We start from the raw sequence: 17,797 nt of genomic DNA, 5'->3' as shown, positions 1-17,797 counted from the left end.
ATCATCAAACAATGACACATTGACTGTGAGTTGCATTATTAAAATGGTGGCTACAAAGAAATCTCTAATGTTAATTTTGGTCATGGCTTGTCCTGAAAAAACAAAGACAATTTGACTGTCGTCGTAGGAGAAGTCACACTGCAGGACTGTGAGTCAAATCTTCTGACACTGCCAGAAATTCGTCGGAGATCAAATTTGATCGCAATGGTCATTTATCGGCTGTCGGTGAACATGTCAAACTAACGATCAAAGACTTTAGATTTTACCCTAGGAATCTAGGATCAGAGGATTCTTTTAGGATTTGCAAAATTTGTCTCAGACGGCCAAATTGTGGCCAAAATCGCACAGTGTGCACCCGGCTTAATGGCAGGTAAAAGATGAAAAAAATCATTTTCAAAATTTTTTTTTGGTTATTCCTTTAATAGACACTGATATTTCGTGACAACATGCACCTTCAAGAGCTTTTAGGAAGACTACTTAGAAACATGAAACAATTTAAAAAAAATGTTTTTACATACAATGATTTCATAAAGAAACAAACAAAAAAGAAACCATCCATCCATCGATTTTCTTAAACATAACCTACTCTTGTACTGAGTTCAACATTTCATTAAAATCCTCCATTTTAGAGTTGAAATTTGACAATGTATTCCTGCTCATTGAGTTTTTTTAATTATTACATTTTTCTTTGAAGGAAATAATTCACATATATTTACATAGAAACTTGAAACTGAAACTGACACTAATTAATCTCAGTGGTATTGAAAAGGACTTATAGGGGGTTTAACATTGATTTAGTAAAGTTTCTGTAAACTATGTAGAGTTCACTTGCTCTATATCAGGAGTTCTCAAACTTATTTGTCAGCCAAATAATAAAATAATTATGTTACTATTAAGTTAAGTTAATATTTCAGTAATGTAACAGCACATTCGCATATTCACAAATCTCTGATGTCAGTTAACAGTCTCATGACATGCTGGTAATCAGATACAAATTTTAATCTTTATTTAGTGAAGTGTTTTATTTTGGTTGTTTTATTTTAAAATTATTTATATAAGGCTGCACGACTTGGCCAAAAAGTAAATAAATTGCAATTATTTTGACATATATTACGATTTCTATTTAAACTGTGAAAATCATTATTTTTCTCTTAAATCCTCTTTCTGGGTATCAGTTATATTTTTAATTTCTCATCAGATTGCGTTTCATAAATCCTGAATTACATGTTGTATCCTCCAGTGCTGGTTTCTGCATTCCTGAATAAAAACGTTTTTTACGTTCTGCTCAGCGCCGATCTCCAGACAGCGTTTGGTGTCTCTGTTCTGTATGGCCTGTCCCTAAAAATCAAACAAGATGAAGAAAATGTTTTCATGCAATGAAATATTGTGATATACCACAGTATCCTCTCAGTATTTGGGGTTTGTTCACCTGTTTGAAGTCCCAGTACATGTGTTTTTGTTTTTCAGTGTCTGAACACCAGGACAGCTCTGGAAACCTGCCTGAGCCGGGATCAATTAGACAGCGCTTCCGATCGTGTAAAAGGGTCGGCAGGGGATGAGCAAGTATCTCACCACTTGCTGTATAGTAAAATACCTGTGTAAGAAGAGACTAAAGTGCGTCAAATATTCCTCAAAAATACAGAGAAGAGAAGAGAAGAGAAGAGAAGAGAAGAGAAGAGAAGAGAAGAGAAGAGAAGAGAAGAGAAGAGAAGAGAAGAGAAGATATTATACCTGTGAGGAAAAGAAATGACATGGATATAAAATGGGAGTGTTCTCCTCAGATGGCCCCTTATCCAAACATAAACTTGTTTGCAGATCATTAATAAGCTGTGTGATAGAGATAATAAGGACATTATATTAAACTTCTCTTATATAAAACTCTCTTGAGTCATAGTGAACCATATGTCACTCACCACTCCATAACCTAGTAAATCATTCCAAGGATTTAACGCCGTATAGACATTTTCCAGATACCATTTGAATGGTTTGCATTTCAGCCTCTCTCTCAGTCTCTTTCTCTCTGAAACATCACCGATGTCTATCCCATGGTTCTGTGGGAAAAGGAGAGAACAGATCATAAATCGAATGAAGAGCCAAAACAATTTAACATTTCAAACCTTTAGTCACACCTCTCGGTTTACTTTAATGGTCTCAAACCGAACCTGACTAAATCAACACATCAAGACTCCTAGAACTGGTCTTGAACATCCAGAATTTGTGTGGCTGAATCTTTTCATTAGATCTACCTGTATGGGGACACCCCAGGCGATGTGGACATTTTTCTTGTATTCGTCCATCCAAACTTCTGCCACTCTGAGGGCATTTCTCTTCATTACACCACTAAGGTCAGGCATGTAGGGTTTGTGCGCCCTTTCAATGTGAGCAACTTTAGAGCAGGGAACAATCTCTATACTTCCTCCACACGACCACACCTGAGCCGAGAAAAATCAACACTGAATATAGTATAATATATAGAGTTTAATTTAATATAATTCAGTAGAATGATCATGTGCTTTACCCGTATTCCTAATTCAACATTCTCTCCTCCGTACACCTGCATCCCTCCATCCAGAGTCCCAATCTCACCAAAGAACAGACGATCAACCACAAGTATTCCCATTACAGAGGGACTCCTGGAGAACAGGCGGAGAGAACGGATTTAATAGAGCACAATATAGCAACATCAGCTCAACAGAACAGAACGATTGTCAGCGTGAAACTGCTTTCATACAACTTAAACTTAGAGGCCATGTGATGCTATTTTAAAAGGTTGTTACTTTGTTTATTGGGTGTACTAGTATAGTTATCATGCTTTAATGTTCAAACAACTTAATTTTTCACATATTCACTCTATTCTTCTTTGTCTAACAGACTAGCTCTGATATCTACAAAGCTCCTCCTTCCGAAAAGCCCAGAGTTCTCTGATTGGCCGTCTGACCCAATGCACTGTGACTGGCTGAGCGTGTGTCAGATATGTAATGCCCCACACCACAATCGTGTCTCACCTTTTTTCTTTATATACCTTATAGAGTGGTGGAGGTATGACGTCAGAGCCCGGAAGACTAATTCGCAGCTGATTCCCTCAATATTTTCCTATGGGGTTTTGTAATGGGATTTTCAGTTTATGAGTAAAATAAGGCCTGTGGTAAATATAAGTTGACGATACTGTAAGGCTGGAGCCAGTATGTCTGGTCGACCCCTAGATGGAACAAAAGGCCCCCCTGGACATTAACACTTGAACTATCTCCTGCATATGTAACAGGGATTTTGAGATGCAGCACACAGTGCAGTTCACACTCCACACACACTATCTCCCCTTCATCCCCCCTCCTCCTCACCTGAAATACACTGAAAAACCTATGCAATGTAAAGTATGTACAAGAAGTATCTATGTATGTTTGATATCATTTAAAGTGTCTCAGTGCGCCTGGTAAAATGGTCTCATTCTCCCAACCATAATGAAAAGCTAAAAGAAGTTATAAAATATGAGAAAGTTATGTATCTTCTAAAGGTGTTCCCTCCCCAGATCCTCCATTCAGACTGTACCTCCTGTATGTAAAACAAGAACCTATTCAAATACAAATTCTGATCTCCCAGTGTGAATCCCTGAATAGGGAACCAAAATCTAATTATAATGATAGACGGCCATTTGGTAAGAATATTGAATTATCTGGGTATATAAGGAAAAGGTGCAGAAAGTTCGTGGAGTCTGTAGGTTGACTGCCCACACAAACGCTGTGTGTAATTTTCGTTGCCAGGTAATAATCTTTACAAATTCTTCGATTCTTGAATTGTTGTTATGTTATGATTAACTGATGATTTTATTCTTGCGAATTGGATTTTGAATTATTGCTTCATTACCTGGTCAATAAATTGTAAACGTTTGATTTTATTCTGACTGACTCTGAGATTGTTTTTACTCTTATAGATTATAGGATCCGTATATTTCCACAAGCCTGCGCTAGACATTAGTGACGACTAATACTGATATCAGATTCAAGTGTACTTGAATGAGGGGAGCGAGTTATTTCCGTCCAGAATCAGCGAATGCTATTTTGATCAACCTGGATTCGGGTGCGCTCCATAACCTCTGTTCTCATTTAAATGTTCCTTTAGATACGTGTACGTGGTGATACCACGGGCTTGACTAAATCAAAGCCATTTTAAAAAAAGTAAGTTGATCGACTAACGTCTTTTATGGTGGTCATGACCTCTACTAAAGTGAAACGATTTAATTAAGTTCCTGAGGTGGCATTCAAGGGGGCTATGTAAGTGTCTGTTATTTTGTACGTGTGAATACGGCAAATATCAGATATTTAGCCAATTACCTCTGTTTGGCGAGATTGTGTCGTGCATCCGAAGGACTGCTGAGCGATATAGTTTCCAAATCTAGATGGGTAAACTATAATCAGAGTTAAAAGAATAATCAGGTATTCGTTCACGTTTAATGATGCACAGATATCATTAAAACCTTTTTCATTTATGGAGTCAGATGAAACGAGCTATTGCATGTGAGAAAATATATTGCATTTAACCTTGTTGTGTTGCGTAAAAGGAAAGACAGTAACGCGCAGAGAAACCTTCCCCGTGTTATTGGAAAACCTCCATTGGACCAATTAGACGGGCTTACAATACTTTGACGTTTTGTTCTACAACGTAAATTACACAAACCCAATTATAAAAACTCATAAGAAAATCTCGAATGAACCAGTCGTGAATTAGTCTTCCGGGTTATACCTGCACCACTCTATTTAGAGCTGCGCCATGACAGGTATGAAAGTCAATTGTGACAGACGTTTACAGAAGTTGTATCTGGACTTCGATCGATGCATTTTGGGCAGGTCTGGAGCAGTGTTTTCTGTTAGATAGAATAAATACCCTTTGTGGAAAATTTCCAGATCTTATACATGCACTAACAGATGCATTACACACTAAAGGGAAAGGAAAAAAGCATAAAATGGTCTCTTTAATACAGTCACATCTTAAACACAATATTAGACAAACACACACTCACTTTCCTGGCTGTGAAGGGTCTTTTTGATCGTACCACTTCTGTGGGAAAGCCACGTACATGCACCAGAGAGCCCAGTCAAAACCATGAGCATAGGCAGAATAGTTTATCACTTCCAAGTCATCGTATTTCACTTTGTCAAACACTGGGCTCAGGACCAGCGTGCGATCAGCCTGGATACGTGCAAGCAGAGGCTCCGCCCTAAAAGTGAGAGAGTACTTGAGAATGTGATTTCATTATTACACTGTTATAATGTTCATGTGTCTGTGGTGGTTGTTCACAAGTGTTGTCATTGTTAACTAAAAGTAAAGCTATTCAAATATTTTTCATTAATTGAAATAAAGCTGAAATACAATAAAATGTAAACATAACAAGATTACTAAAATTACACACCATTTGACATGGACCTCAATGTGGGCGTCCAAGATGGCAACCACATCTCCGGTGGCAGCCTCCCAGCCTGAGATTCTGGCCTGGGACAGGCCTTTCTGCTCTGGATGGGTCACCATCTTCACCAGGCCTGGGTGCTTCTCATTGATGGAGCTGACATAAACGTTCAGCTGTGTCTTCAGCTCTTCTGTGGAAGACATACATCCAGAATGACTAGCTCAGTTTGTTTATAATATGCATCTGTAACTATAGGATTTGATGAGGTTTTGAGAGAAACAAACCATTTCTGCTGTGGTCGTCCACCAGTATGATCTCTTTGAGCAGGTGGGCTGGAGTTCTGTTGATGATGCTGCAAATGGCTCTTTGAATGACAGACAGAGCCTCATCCAGATAAATCAGTACCACGCTGATGGTGGGCAGATTGTGCGGATATTCACGGCCAATGCATCTACAGAACAATGACAAAAGGAAAATTTATGAATCCATCAAAAACGTCAGAGCGTTTCCATGAACGGCTGAAACTCACTTGTGGTCTCGAGTGTCCGGCAGCTCCCGGTCCAGAGGCATCTGGTCACTGAGGAAGGCATTATAGCCGTATTTCTGAAAGAGATCTTCAGCCTTCCTCTGGTCATCCTCAGAAAGTTCCACAGTCCACTGCTTGAAGAGATATGAGTTTGGAAACAGCTTCTTTGCTGGCTTCTTCACTGGTTTCTTCTCATTTCTCACTTTGAGGCTTTTCTCTTCTGCAAAAATGTTTGTGTAAGTCAATAAAATTCGTTAGAACTTTAAAGCTCATATTAACAGATTTCTGTTGTTTTATCTATTTGAAAATCATTGTATACTTCAAATGACAGTGAACTAAACTAAAGGTGAACTCAGTACTTTTTTTTTCTCACGAATTTAATACTTTTGAAAAATGTTTACCCATCATGTTTCTAAAAAGATGTTTAAAAAGAGATATCCCAGTCATATTCGTGACCTAGTAACAGCTATTTAATTTTTTTTTTTAAATCATTTAATTAAAAAGATCTTAATTTGTGTTCCGAAGACATGAGGGTGAGTAATTAATGACAATTTTATTTTTTTAGTAAACTAACCTATAAGATTATGACAGACAGACAGACAGATAGATAGATCTTTAAAGAGCCAACTTTAAAGAGCGCTTAAAGGGTAACATGTGAAACAGGTGAACAGAAATTATTTTTGTCAAATTTGATTACAGTAACTCACCAACAGCGTATAAATGAGCCTCCAGTTTGTCCAGCTTGTTGAGGAGAAGTGCGCCGTGTAAAGAGAAATTCTGCTGGACTTGGTGAAGCTGCTTTTCTTGAGTTTGGATTTCCCACTTGACAGAACTCATATAGAGAAACACCACAGCGACAGACAAGACTGGAAACAAACTCTTCACACAGCTAATTCTCATGATGATCAGAACAGCAAAATCACAGTTTTCAAGATGTTTTCCTTCTTCACATACCAGTTAGTCTGTGGACACTGTCCTATGTTAGATTTTGTGACACTAATGTTTGCTGAGAGTTTTTTTTTAGTTTGCTGATCTTTATCACTGTAACATGATTACATTAATCTTGGGAAGGAGGAGACCAGGACATTGAATCCTGGTAGTTAAACTAAAATATTCACTTGACCAAACTTTCTAAACCTCAATGATATCATTCAGCAAAATGAACCAGTCTGACATTACAGTCCTTTAACTTCATTTTCTCATGTCGTGTGTTTTTGATTCATTTTGATTTAGCCTAAATGATTACAGAAGGCACTTGTTACACCAATAACTATTTTATGTTTGTTTTTTTTTATTGAGAAGCACCCACATAAAGTTCACCAAACTAGGAAAAGTCAAAGATATTTGATTTTTAGTCACAATAGGCACATAGTGAGAGTATTCCCAAAGAGATTATCACCTGTTGCAGTTTTTGTTGGCAGTTTGTCTGAAAACGAAGTGCTGGGTGAGCTGGTTTTCAGTTTTATTTGCATAGCACTTTCACAATATATAATGTTCCAAAGAAGCTTTACAAAAGTAAAGCTCCACTCCAGATGACTGTGGCAAGGACAGCTTCTCTATTGTTCCCCTCTCCTCCATACATGGCTGGTTTTGGCAGCTAGAGGGAGACATGGCTTGAGCGTTCAATTATGTAATTTTTTTTCGTCGCTAGGGGTCGCTAACCTCTTACAATAACAAATGCGTAGGTTGACGACGCATAAGCGGAATTATGGAACTTGTCGTCATGCCGAAGGATCTAATAATGTTTATGGATGAGTGACTACATTGATGTTTTTAACATGACTGTGGCATGAAGCAGGTCGCGATTGCTAATGTCTAATGCTAATGCTAAGTCTACTCTGGTCCAGAGACATGCACAGAACGCATCATATGCGTGAGTCGGCGCAGACCACAAAACATGTCGCAAAGCGCTATTGGCTATTTTAAAAAGGGGAGGAGCTGCCGATATTTCCCGCCCTGTCTTCCTGTTTCAGTAGAAATTCCAGTAGAAGTTTCAAGGCACTTCTGTGGGCCTTTAAAACTAATAAAGTATCTTTTTGTGGTAATAATCAACATGTAATTGTTTTGCATCACAGTAATGAGAATTAGGGGCATATTTAACTGTAATGAAATATGCTAATACTAATCCCTCAGCCAAAAAGGTATTTTAATTAAAAATCACTTTAAAGGGATAGTTCACCCATAAATGGAAATTCTGTCATCATTTACTCACCCTCAAGTTGTTCCAAACCTTTATGAATTTTTTCTTCTGCTGAACACAAAAGAAGATATTTTGAAGAATGACGGTAACCAAACAGTTAATGGGCTCTACTGACTTCCATAGTGTGGAAAAAATATACACTATGGAAGTCAATGGGGCCCATCAACTGTTTGGTTACCATCATTCTTCAAAATATATTCTTTTGTCCTAATAAGCACAAATTTGTGTTTATAAACGCAGCGCTGCTGTGCAGCCGTTAACATGGAAATTGCTCTATTTCTGCTGTTTCCATAAGTGCCATCTACTGTCAGAGAGTCGATTTATATTTTCATTCTGCGGTTTTTGTTTGTGTATATGAGACCTAATTTTTATGCGCTGTTGTGAATTTTAACCAGTTGATGAAAAATAAGCTTATGTGCATTCTAAAAATCTTAACAATTCAGATAATAAGGTATCTAGAATTATTAATGGAGCTGATTAAATATCTATAATCATTTATCATTTAGAATTTTCATTCACTTACAATTTAGCAAATATAAGATGTTTTAACAACTTATTGGCATATGACATACGCACATTACATATCCTCAGTTTCAGGCAGAGTGTGATTATAACGAAACAAGAGGTTCATATTTCATAAAGACTACAAAAACACAAGTGAGAACAGTGATGCACATAATATGCAATAATGCAATGTGATGCATAATATTTGAAAAACGTCTCAGGTTACACATGTAACCATGGTTCCCTGAGAAGGGGAACAAGACACTGTGTCCTAAGACACTTTGAGGAATGCCTCCGGCATGACGATGTCTGAAATACATGTAAACGCGTGTAAAAACAGCCTGTGACGTCACTTTATTGCAACCGTGAATATAAAGGGCACCAAGAGTACGTCATCAGCACTTTTGTCTGAAGGAGACGTGAACAGGTATGTCCGAAGCATGGCAGCAAAACACAGTGTCTTGTTCCCCTTCTCAGGGAACCATGGTTACATGCGTAACTTGAGACATTCCCTTTCGAATGAGAACTCGCACTGCGTCCGAAGACACTTTGGGGAACGAGTACCCTCCACCATGCTGAAGGAATAACTGCCTAATGACTATGACAAGCACAAAGAAGGCTCAACGGACTTACATGCCAGAGACCGATCCCTCACTTAGGTCAAACAGAATTGTCAATGACACTATTCCCCACAGCCATGACCTAGGCCCATGCCCTAAGCCAGGGGAACCCTAACCGGGGCATGCGAACAACGCCTGTCCCAAGGGCAGAGATCAAGGTCTGGTAATGCCAGTAGGGCTGGGCGATATATTGCATGACATTGTTATGCGCATCTTGTCAGTAAAGCCGGTTCCTTGATCAGTAGTAAATCGGCATCACCTGCTTTCAGGTGGAGCGACATTTACTACACAGAGCCGTAGTTCACTGACAAGCTGAGCCATATCGCATTAATTATCACAGACGTATCGCTTGCGATAATTAATGCGATATGGCTCAGCTGCGTTTATCTAAATTGATTATATCTTGAGTTTCATAAATCCTGAATTACATGTTGTATCCTCCAGTGCTGGTTTCTGCATTCCTGAATAAAAACGTTTTTTACGTTCTGCTCAGCACTGATCTCCAGACAGCGTTTGGTGTCTCTGTTCTGTATGGCCTGTCCCTAAAAATCAAACAAGATGAAGAAAAATCTTTCATGTAATGTTCAGATTGTGATATACCACAGTATTCTCTCAGTATTTGGGGTTTGTTCACCTGTTTGAAGTCCCAGGACATGTGTTTTTGTTTTTCAGTGTCTGAACACCAGGACAGCTCTGGAAACCTGCCTGACCCGGGATCAACAGCGCTTCCGATCGTGTAAAAGGGTCGGCAGGGGATCAGCAAGTATCTCACCACTTGCTGTATAGTAAAATACCTGTGTAAGACGAGACTAAAGTGCGTCAAATATTCCTCAAAAATACAAAGAGAAGAGAAGAGAAGAGAAGAGAAGAGAAGAGAAGAGAAGAGAAGAGAAGAGAAGAGAAGAGAAGAGAAGAGAAGAGAAGATATTATACCTGTGAGGAAAAGAAATGACATGGATATAAAATGGGAGTGTTCTCCTCAGATGGCCCCTTATCCAAACATAAACTTGTTTGCAGATCATTAATAAGCTGTGTGATAGAGATAATAAGGACATTATATTAAACCTCTCTTATATAAAACTCTCTTGAGTCATAGTGAACCATATGTCACTCACCACTCCATAACCTAGTAAATCATTCCAAGGATTTAACGCTGTATAGACATTTTCCAGATACCATTTGAATGGTTTGCATTTCAACCTCTCTCTCAGTCTCTTTCTCTCTGAAACATCACCGATGTCTATCCCATGGTTCTGTGGGAAAAGGAGAGAACAGATCATAAATCTAATGAAGAGCCAAAACAATTTAACATTTCAAACCTTTAGTCACACCTCTCGGTTTACTTTAATGGTCTCAAACCGAACCTGACAAAATCAACACATCAAGACTCCTAGAACTGGTCTTGAACATCCAGAATTTGTGTGGCTGAATCTTTTCATTAGATCTACCTGTATGGGGACACCCCAGGCGATGTGGACATTTTTCTTGTATTCGTCCATCCAAACTTCTGCCACTCTGAGGGCATTTCTCTTCATTACACCACTAAGGTCAGGCATGTAGGGTTTGTGCGCCCTTTCAATGTGAGCAACTTTAGAGCAGGGAACAATCTCTATACTTCCTCCACACGACCACACCTGAGCCGAGAAAAATCAACACTGAATATAGTATAAAATATAGAGTTTAATATAATATAATTCAGTAGAATGATCATGTGCTTTACCCGTATTCCTAATTCAACATTCTCTCCTCCGTACACCTGCATCCCTCCATCCAGAGTCCCAATCTCACCGAAGAACAGACGATCAACCACAAGTATTCCCATTACAGAGGGACTCCTGGAGAACAGGCGGAGAGAACGGATTTAATAGAGCACAATATAGCAACATCAGCTCAACAGAACGACTGCCAGTGTGAAACAGCTTTCATACAACAAGAACATAAAGAGGTAATTGACACTTTAAAAGGTAATTATTGTGTTTATGGGTATACTAGAATAGTTAACATTCTTTAATGTTCAAAAGAACAAAAAATTAATATAATGTACATTATTGCAACCCCTCTATCCCACTCTGTCTGACACACTGATTTCTACAAAGCTCCTCCTTCCGAAAAGCCCAGATTGCTCTGATTGGCCAGCTGACCCACTGCGCTGTGATTGGCCAAACACCTCAAGCCTGTAACAGATAGGTTACACACTAAAGGAAAAGGAAAACATTAACCCTCATCCTCTCCTCTGGTTATTTTGACCTGAAATTATTTTATTTTATTTTAATTTAATAAAAAAATTGAGTGTTCTTCAGAGTGGTCCAAGACCTCAGGACTTTTGTTGCACTTGAACTTGGAATACACACAAACAAAAAATTGACTGGATTTGAGGAGTTTATCTGGTTGTAATAAAAAAGTAACAAATCCTTCCCTCGCGGGTCAATTTGACCCCCCATAGGAATGAATGGAATGCGATGAAAAAAATAACAAACACACACAAATTAAGGCACAAGTCTATAGAATATCCCCAATGCAGAACACTAACATGCATTGCATACACACACACACACACACACGTACACGAAATTCCCATTAAAATTAATGGGGGGTCATATAACGGGGCTAATGTGTTTTTTTATCAGTCACACAGATATGAAGTGGTTTTGATTTGAACACATTTACAATGCAGATAATTATTTTATTGGCAAATTTATTGTGTTTATTTAACACTCATAAATATTATTTCTATTCACATGGCTTTTTTGCTCCTTGGAAACTCCCTGATATAAATATCACTGATAATGATATTTCAACTTTCCAGTCAAATCAAATCTGTTATGTGGCATTTAGAGACATGCTTTTTAACTGATATATAAGCCTATAGGTGAATAATAATAATATACATCTAAATATATAATATAAATAAAAATAGATAATATTAGATTAAAAATAAAATTTAAATCTTGTGGGAAAATAAAGATAATAGTTATAGAAATTTTCAGTCTATCTGTATTCATAAAGGATCAAATTAAACAAGTAATAATAATATCACATAGGTTAGGCTATTCAAAACACTACGTCCTTGTTGCTTAAAGTTTAAATAAGCTAAAGCTACTGATTTAAAATCACAGAATAATTTGTCTAATCAAACACAACCATTTTTATCCATTTATTCTATCTTTAACTTGGCATTACAGTTTACCATACATTAAATACAAGATTAATACATGCGTGTTAAAAACATCTAATCCCGCACAGACATCAACTACGTATTTGATCAAGTATGTCATCGTGTCTATCTTTAAGTTGAAAGAATGTGATTGATTATTTATTGATCAAATCTAGTAATTTAAAGGCAAATAAAATAAATAAAATAACAAAAAAGCTGCAAAAAAAATGCATTAAAAAAAAATGATATAAGCTTTCTGGACAAAAAATAGGTATAAGTTTAGGCCTTCGCGAGGGAAGGCTATGTTACAACTACGGGAGGAGAGGATGCATCAGATGGCCTCTTTAATACGGAGTCACATCTTAAACACAATATTGCACAACACACACTCACTTTCCTGGCTGTGAAGGGTCTTTCTGATTGTACCACTTCTGTGGGAAAGCCACGTACATGCACCAGAGAGCCCAGTCAAAACCATGAGCATAGGCAGGATAGTTTAGCACTTCCAAGTCATAGTATTTCACTCTGTCAAACACTGGGCTCAGGACCAGCGTGCGATCAGCCTGGATACGTGCAAGCAGAGGCTCCGCCCTAAAAGTGAGAGAGTACTTGAGAATGTGATTTCATTATTACACTGTTATAATGTTCATGTGTCTGTGGTGGTTGTTCACAAGTGATGTCATTGTTAACTAAATTTAAAGCTATTCAAATAATTTTCGGTAATTGAATTAGAGCTGAAATACAATAAAATGCAACCATAACAAGATTACTAAAATTACACACCATTTGACATGGACCTCAACATCTCCGGTGGCAGCCTCCCAGCCTGAGATTCTGGCCTGGGACAGGCCTTTCTGCTCTGGATGGGTCACCATCTTCACCAGGCCTGGGTGCTTCTCATTGATGGAGCTTACATAAACATTCAGCTGTGTCTTCAGCTCTTCTCTGGAAGACATACAGTGAGGAAAATAAGTATTTGAACACCCTGCTATTTTGCAAGTTCTCCCACTTAGAAAGGGGTCTGAAATTGTCATCGTAGGTGCATGTCCACTGTGAGAGACATAATCAAAAAAAAATAATCCAGAAATCACAATGTATGATTTTTTAACTATTTATTTGTATGATACAGCTGCAAATAAGTATTTGAACACCTGAGAAAATCAATGTTAATATTTGGTACAGTAGCCTTTGTTTGCAATTACAGAGGTCAAACGTTTCCTGTAGTTTTTCACCAGGTTTGCACACACTGCAGGAGGGATTTTGGCCCACTCCTCCACACAGATCTTCTCTAGATCAGTCAGGTTTCTGGGCTGTCGCTGAGAAACACGGAGTTTGAGCTCCCTCCAAAGATTCTCTATTGGGTTTAGGTCCGGAGACTGGCTAGGCCACGCCAGAACCTTGATAGGCTGTGTGCTTCGGGTCATTGTCATGTTGGAAGACCCAGCCTCGACCCATCTTCAATGCTCTAACTGAGGGAAGGAGGTTGTTCCCCAAAATCTCGCAATACATGGCCCCGGTCATTCTCTCCTTAATACAGTGCAGTCGCCCTGTCCCATGTGCAGAAAAACACCCCCAAAGCATGATGCTACCACCCCCATGCTTCACAGTAGGGATGGTGCTCATCATTCTTCTTCCTCCAAACACGTTTAGTGGAATTATGACCAAAAAGTTCTATTTTGGTCTCATCTGACCACATGACTTTCTCCCATGACTCCTCTGGATCATCCAAATGGTCATTGGCAAACTTAAGACGGGCCTTGACATGTGCTGGTTTAAGCAGGGGAACCTTACGTGCCATGCATGATTTCAAACCATGACGTCTTAGTGTATCACCAACAGTAACCTTGGAAACGGTGGTCCCAGCTCTTTTCAGGTCATTGACCAGCTCCTCCCGTGTAGTTCTGGGCTGATTTCTCACCTTTCTTAGGATCATTGAGACCCCACGAGGTGAGATCTTGCATGGAGCCCCAGTCCGAGGGAGATTGACAGTCATGTTTAGCTTCTTCCATTTTCTAATGATTGCTCCAACAGTGGACCTTTTTTCACCAAGCTGCTTGGCAATTTCCCCGTAGCCCTTTCCAGCCTTGTACAGGTGTACAATTTTGTCTCTAGTGTCTTTGGACAGCTCTTTGGTCTTGGCCATGTTAGTAGTTGGATTCTTACTGATTGTATGGGGTGGACAGGTGTCTTTATGCAGCTAACGACCTCAAACAGGTGCATCTAAATTAGGATAATAAATGGAGTGGAGGTTGACATTTTAAAGGCAGACTAACAGGTCTTTGAGGGTCAGAATTCTAGCTGATAGACAGGTGTTCAAATACTTATTTGCAGCTGTATCATACAAATAAATAGTTAAAAAATCATACATTGTGATTTCTGGATTTTTTTTTTTAGATTATGTCTCTCACAGTGGACATGCACCTACGATGACAATTTCAGACCCCTCCATGATTTCCAAGTGGGAGAACTTGCAAAATAGCAGGGTGTTCAAATACTTATTTTCCTCACTGTACATCCAGAATGACTAGCTCAGTTTGTTTATAATATGCATCTGTAACTATAGGATTTGATGAGGTTTTGAGAGAAACAAACCATTTCTGCTGTGGTCGTCCACCAGTATGATCTCTTTGAGCAGGTGGGCTGGAGTTCTGTTGATGATGCTGCAAATGGCTCTTTGAATGACAGACAGAGCCTCATCCAGATAAATCAGTACCACGCTGATGGTAGGCAGATTGTGCGGATATTCACGGCCAATGCATCTACAGAACAATGACAAAAGGAAAATTGATGAATCCATCAAGAACGTCAGAGCGTTTCCATGAACGGCTGAAACTCACCTGTGGTCTCGAGTGTCCGGCAGCAACCGGTCCAAAGGCATCTGGTCACTGAGGAAGGCATTATAGCCGTATTTCTGAAAGAGATCTTCAGCCTTCCTCTGGTCGTCCTCAGAAAGTTCCACAGTCCACTGCTTGAAGAGATATGAGTTTGGAAACAGCTTCTTTGCTGGCTTCTTCTCATTTCTTACTTTGAGGCTTTTCTCTTCTGCAAAAATGTTTGTGTAAATTCGTTGAAAGTTGAAACCTTAAAGCTCATATTAACAGATTTCTGTTGTTTTATCTATTTGAAAATCATTGTCTACTTCAAATTACATTAATACAAACTGTCCATGTTTCTTCAAAATAGTGATGTTGTGCATGTAAAACTAAAGGTGAACTCAGTACTTTTTTTTCTCATGAATTGAATACTTTTGAAAAATGTTTACCATCATGTTTTTAAAGAGATGTTTAAAAAGAGATATCCCAGTCATATTCGTGACCTAACAGCTGTTTAATTTTTGATTTAACAATCATATAATTAAAAAGAGCTTAGTTTGTGTTCCAGACATGAAAGTGAGTAATTAATGACAATTTTCATTTATAGATAGATAGGTAGGTAGATAGGTAGGTAGACAGACAGACAAGACAGATAGATATTCGAGATGGGTGAACAAAAAAAACAAAAAAAAGGGTCAATTTTAATTTCATGCCAACTTTTAAGAGCGCTTAAAGGGTAACATGTAAAAACAGGTGAACAAAACTTATTTTTGTCAAATTTGATTACAGAACTCACCAACAGCGTATAAATGAGCCTCCAGTTTGTCCAGCTTGTTGAGGAGAAGTGCGCTGTGTAACGAGAAATTCTGCTGGACTTGGTGAAGCTGCTTTTATTGAGTTTGGATTTCTCTCTTGACAGAACTCATATAGAGAAACACCACAGCGACAGACAAGACTGGAAACAAACTCTTCACACAGCTAATTCTCATGATGATCAGAACAGCAAAATCACAGTTAACTGTCGAGATGTTTTCCTTCTTCACGTACCAGTTAGTCTGTGGGCCCTAGCCCATGCTGTACTGTTAGTGTTTTTTTAGTTTGCCTTGTTCTTTATCACTCTAACATGATCACAATTTTCTTGGGAAGTGAAAGGAGGAGACCAGGACATTGAATCCTGGTAAACACTGGGTACAGTTTGGAAAATATTAACTTTACCAAACTTTCTGAACCTCAATCATATCATTCAGTAAAACCTTAAAAATTTAATGTTTTTGATTAATTTTGATTTAGCCTAAATGATTCCAGACAGCACTTGTTACACCAATAACCATTTTATGTAAAATGAAATTGAGATGCACCCACATAAAGTTCACCAAAGTCAGATATTTTATTCTAAGTCACAATAGGCACATAGTGAGAGTATTCCCAAAGTGATTATCACCTGTTGCAAAAGACTTATTGATACTTTGCATGTGACGTCAGTTGTACTGGCTGGCGGGCAAGAACGTCATTCTCTAGCAACGAAAACCAGTAAACTAATCAAGGATCTTGCCAGGACGTTGCCAGTTTTAATATACAAAAGTTGGTGTTTTGAGGTGTACACGACATGTCAGATAGTTGTTGTGCGATTGGATGCACTAACCGCGTTTGTTGGCCGCCAGATATCACGTGACTGCAAAGTATCAATAGTATTGTAACATTAATTTATGAAGAAACACCCTGCCTCTGCAAACAAGACTTTTACAATTTACACATGCTATTTAATGAACTTTAAAGTCTTTGTCGGCAGTTCGTCTGAAAACGAAGTGCTGGGTGAGCTGGTTTTCAGTTTTATTTGCATAGCACCAGAGGCGGACAGAGTACACAGCTTCATTACTTGAGTAAAAGTACAGATACCCCTTGCTAAATTTTACTCAAGTAAGTAAAAGTACTACAGTCAGATGTCTACTTAAGTAAAAGTACTAAAGTACTTGTTTTTAAAAGTACTTGAGTATCAAGAGTACAAGAGTACATTTTCTAAATATTGCATTACTACTGCCACAGTGCTTACATTGGTAAACACAGCAAACACTTGAAGCGAAAACTATCATTAACTTGTTCAGAAAATTGAAATAGTCTGGCGAGGTGGGGCCACGGGTTCGGGATGCGATATTTTTTTTCCCAGGATGGTAGGGGAAGACTCATGAATATTCATTAGGGAAGTCATCCCTGATTGGTCTGATGACCTACCCCTAACCCCACCCCTAAACCTACCCGTCACTGGGGGTCTTATGACCTCCCTAACCCCGCCCCTAAACCTACCCATCACTGGGGTTAAGACCAATCAGGGATGACTTCCCTAATGAATATTCATGAGTCTTCCCCTACCATCCTGGGGAAAAAAATACTCCCGGGATGGACCTGCTGCGTCTTCATCCATTGTTTCGTCCATGGTTTCGTCTCTTATCTAAATCTGACCATGGAGTTGACTTTGGCGGAAAGCTGAAGGTGATTGCTGATAGGCTGTCCCAATCAGTGGCGCCTGCACAATCCAATCACATTTGAGAGGGAAACAACAAATTGAGGGTTTCCGAGATGTTTCT

The 17,797-nt window shown here is 38.7% G+C and overlaps 1 protein-coding gene and 1 pseudogene across 2 annotated transcripts; both read right to left on the bottom strand.

The window, feature by feature from the left end:
* Positions 1-408: 408 nt before the first annotated feature.
* Positions 409-6,919, bottom strand: LOC311081908 (putative polypeptide N-acetylgalactosaminyltransferase 8). Its single transcript, XM_084112598.1, has 11 exons — positions 6,632-6,919; positions 5,928-6,144; positions 5,683-5,849; positions 5,405-5,588; positions 5,015-5,212; positions 2,519-2,633; positions 2,247-2,432; positions 1,914-2,051; positions 1,732-1,827; positions 1,430-1,594; positions 409-1,338 (listed from the first exon to the last, which is right to left on the bottom strand). The coding sequence occupies exons 1-11, from the start codon at positions 6,822-6,824 to the stop codon at positions 1,207-1,209; spliced, it is 1,791 nt and encodes a 596-aa protein (XP_083968724.1). The 5' UTR covers positions 6,825-6,919; the 3' UTR covers positions 409-1,206.
* Positions 6,920-8,758: 1,839 nt separating this feature from the next.
* Positions 8,759-16,204, bottom strand: LOC311082272 (putative polypeptide N-acetylgalactosaminyltransferase 8; annotated as a pseudogene). The gene is made up of 12 exons: positions 16,012-16,204; positions 15,240-15,444; positions 14,995-15,161; positions 13,186-13,345; positions 12,796-12,993; positions 10,969-11,083; positions 10,697-10,882; positions 10,364-10,501; positions 10,182-10,277; positions 9,883-10,042; positions 9,731-9,790; positions 8,759-8,767 (listed from the first exon to the last, which is right to left on the bottom strand). The product of its transcript is annotated as a putative polypeptide N-acetylgalactosaminyltransferase 8 (transcript).
* Between the last annotated feature and the right edge of the window lie 1,593 nt (positions 16,205-17,797).

This window comes from Abramis brama (assembly GCF_963993115.1).
Source record: "Abramis brama genome assembly, chromosome: 4".
Classification (NCBI taxonomy): domain Eukaryota; kingdom Metazoa; phylum Chordata; class Actinopteri; order Cypriniformes; family Leuciscidae; genus Abramis; species Abramis brama.
The sequence above is the reverse complement of the archived record's forward strand: the minus strand, read 5'-3'. Positions and strand labels throughout refer to the sequence as shown.

Coding starts and splice junctions, on each gene's coding strand:
- LOC311081908 (XM_084112598.1), bottom strand. CDS start 6,824: ATGAGAATTAGCTGTGTGAAGAGTTTGTTTCCAGTCTTGTCTGTCGCT. Junction 6,145..6,631: donor GGCTCATTTATACGCTGTTG/GTGAGTTACTGT, acceptor ACATTTTTGCAG/AAGAGAAAAGCCTCAAAGTG. Junction 5,589..5,682: donor GGACGACCACAGCAGAAATG/GTTTGTTTCTCT, acceptor TGTCTTCCACAG/AAGAGCTGAAGACACAGCTG.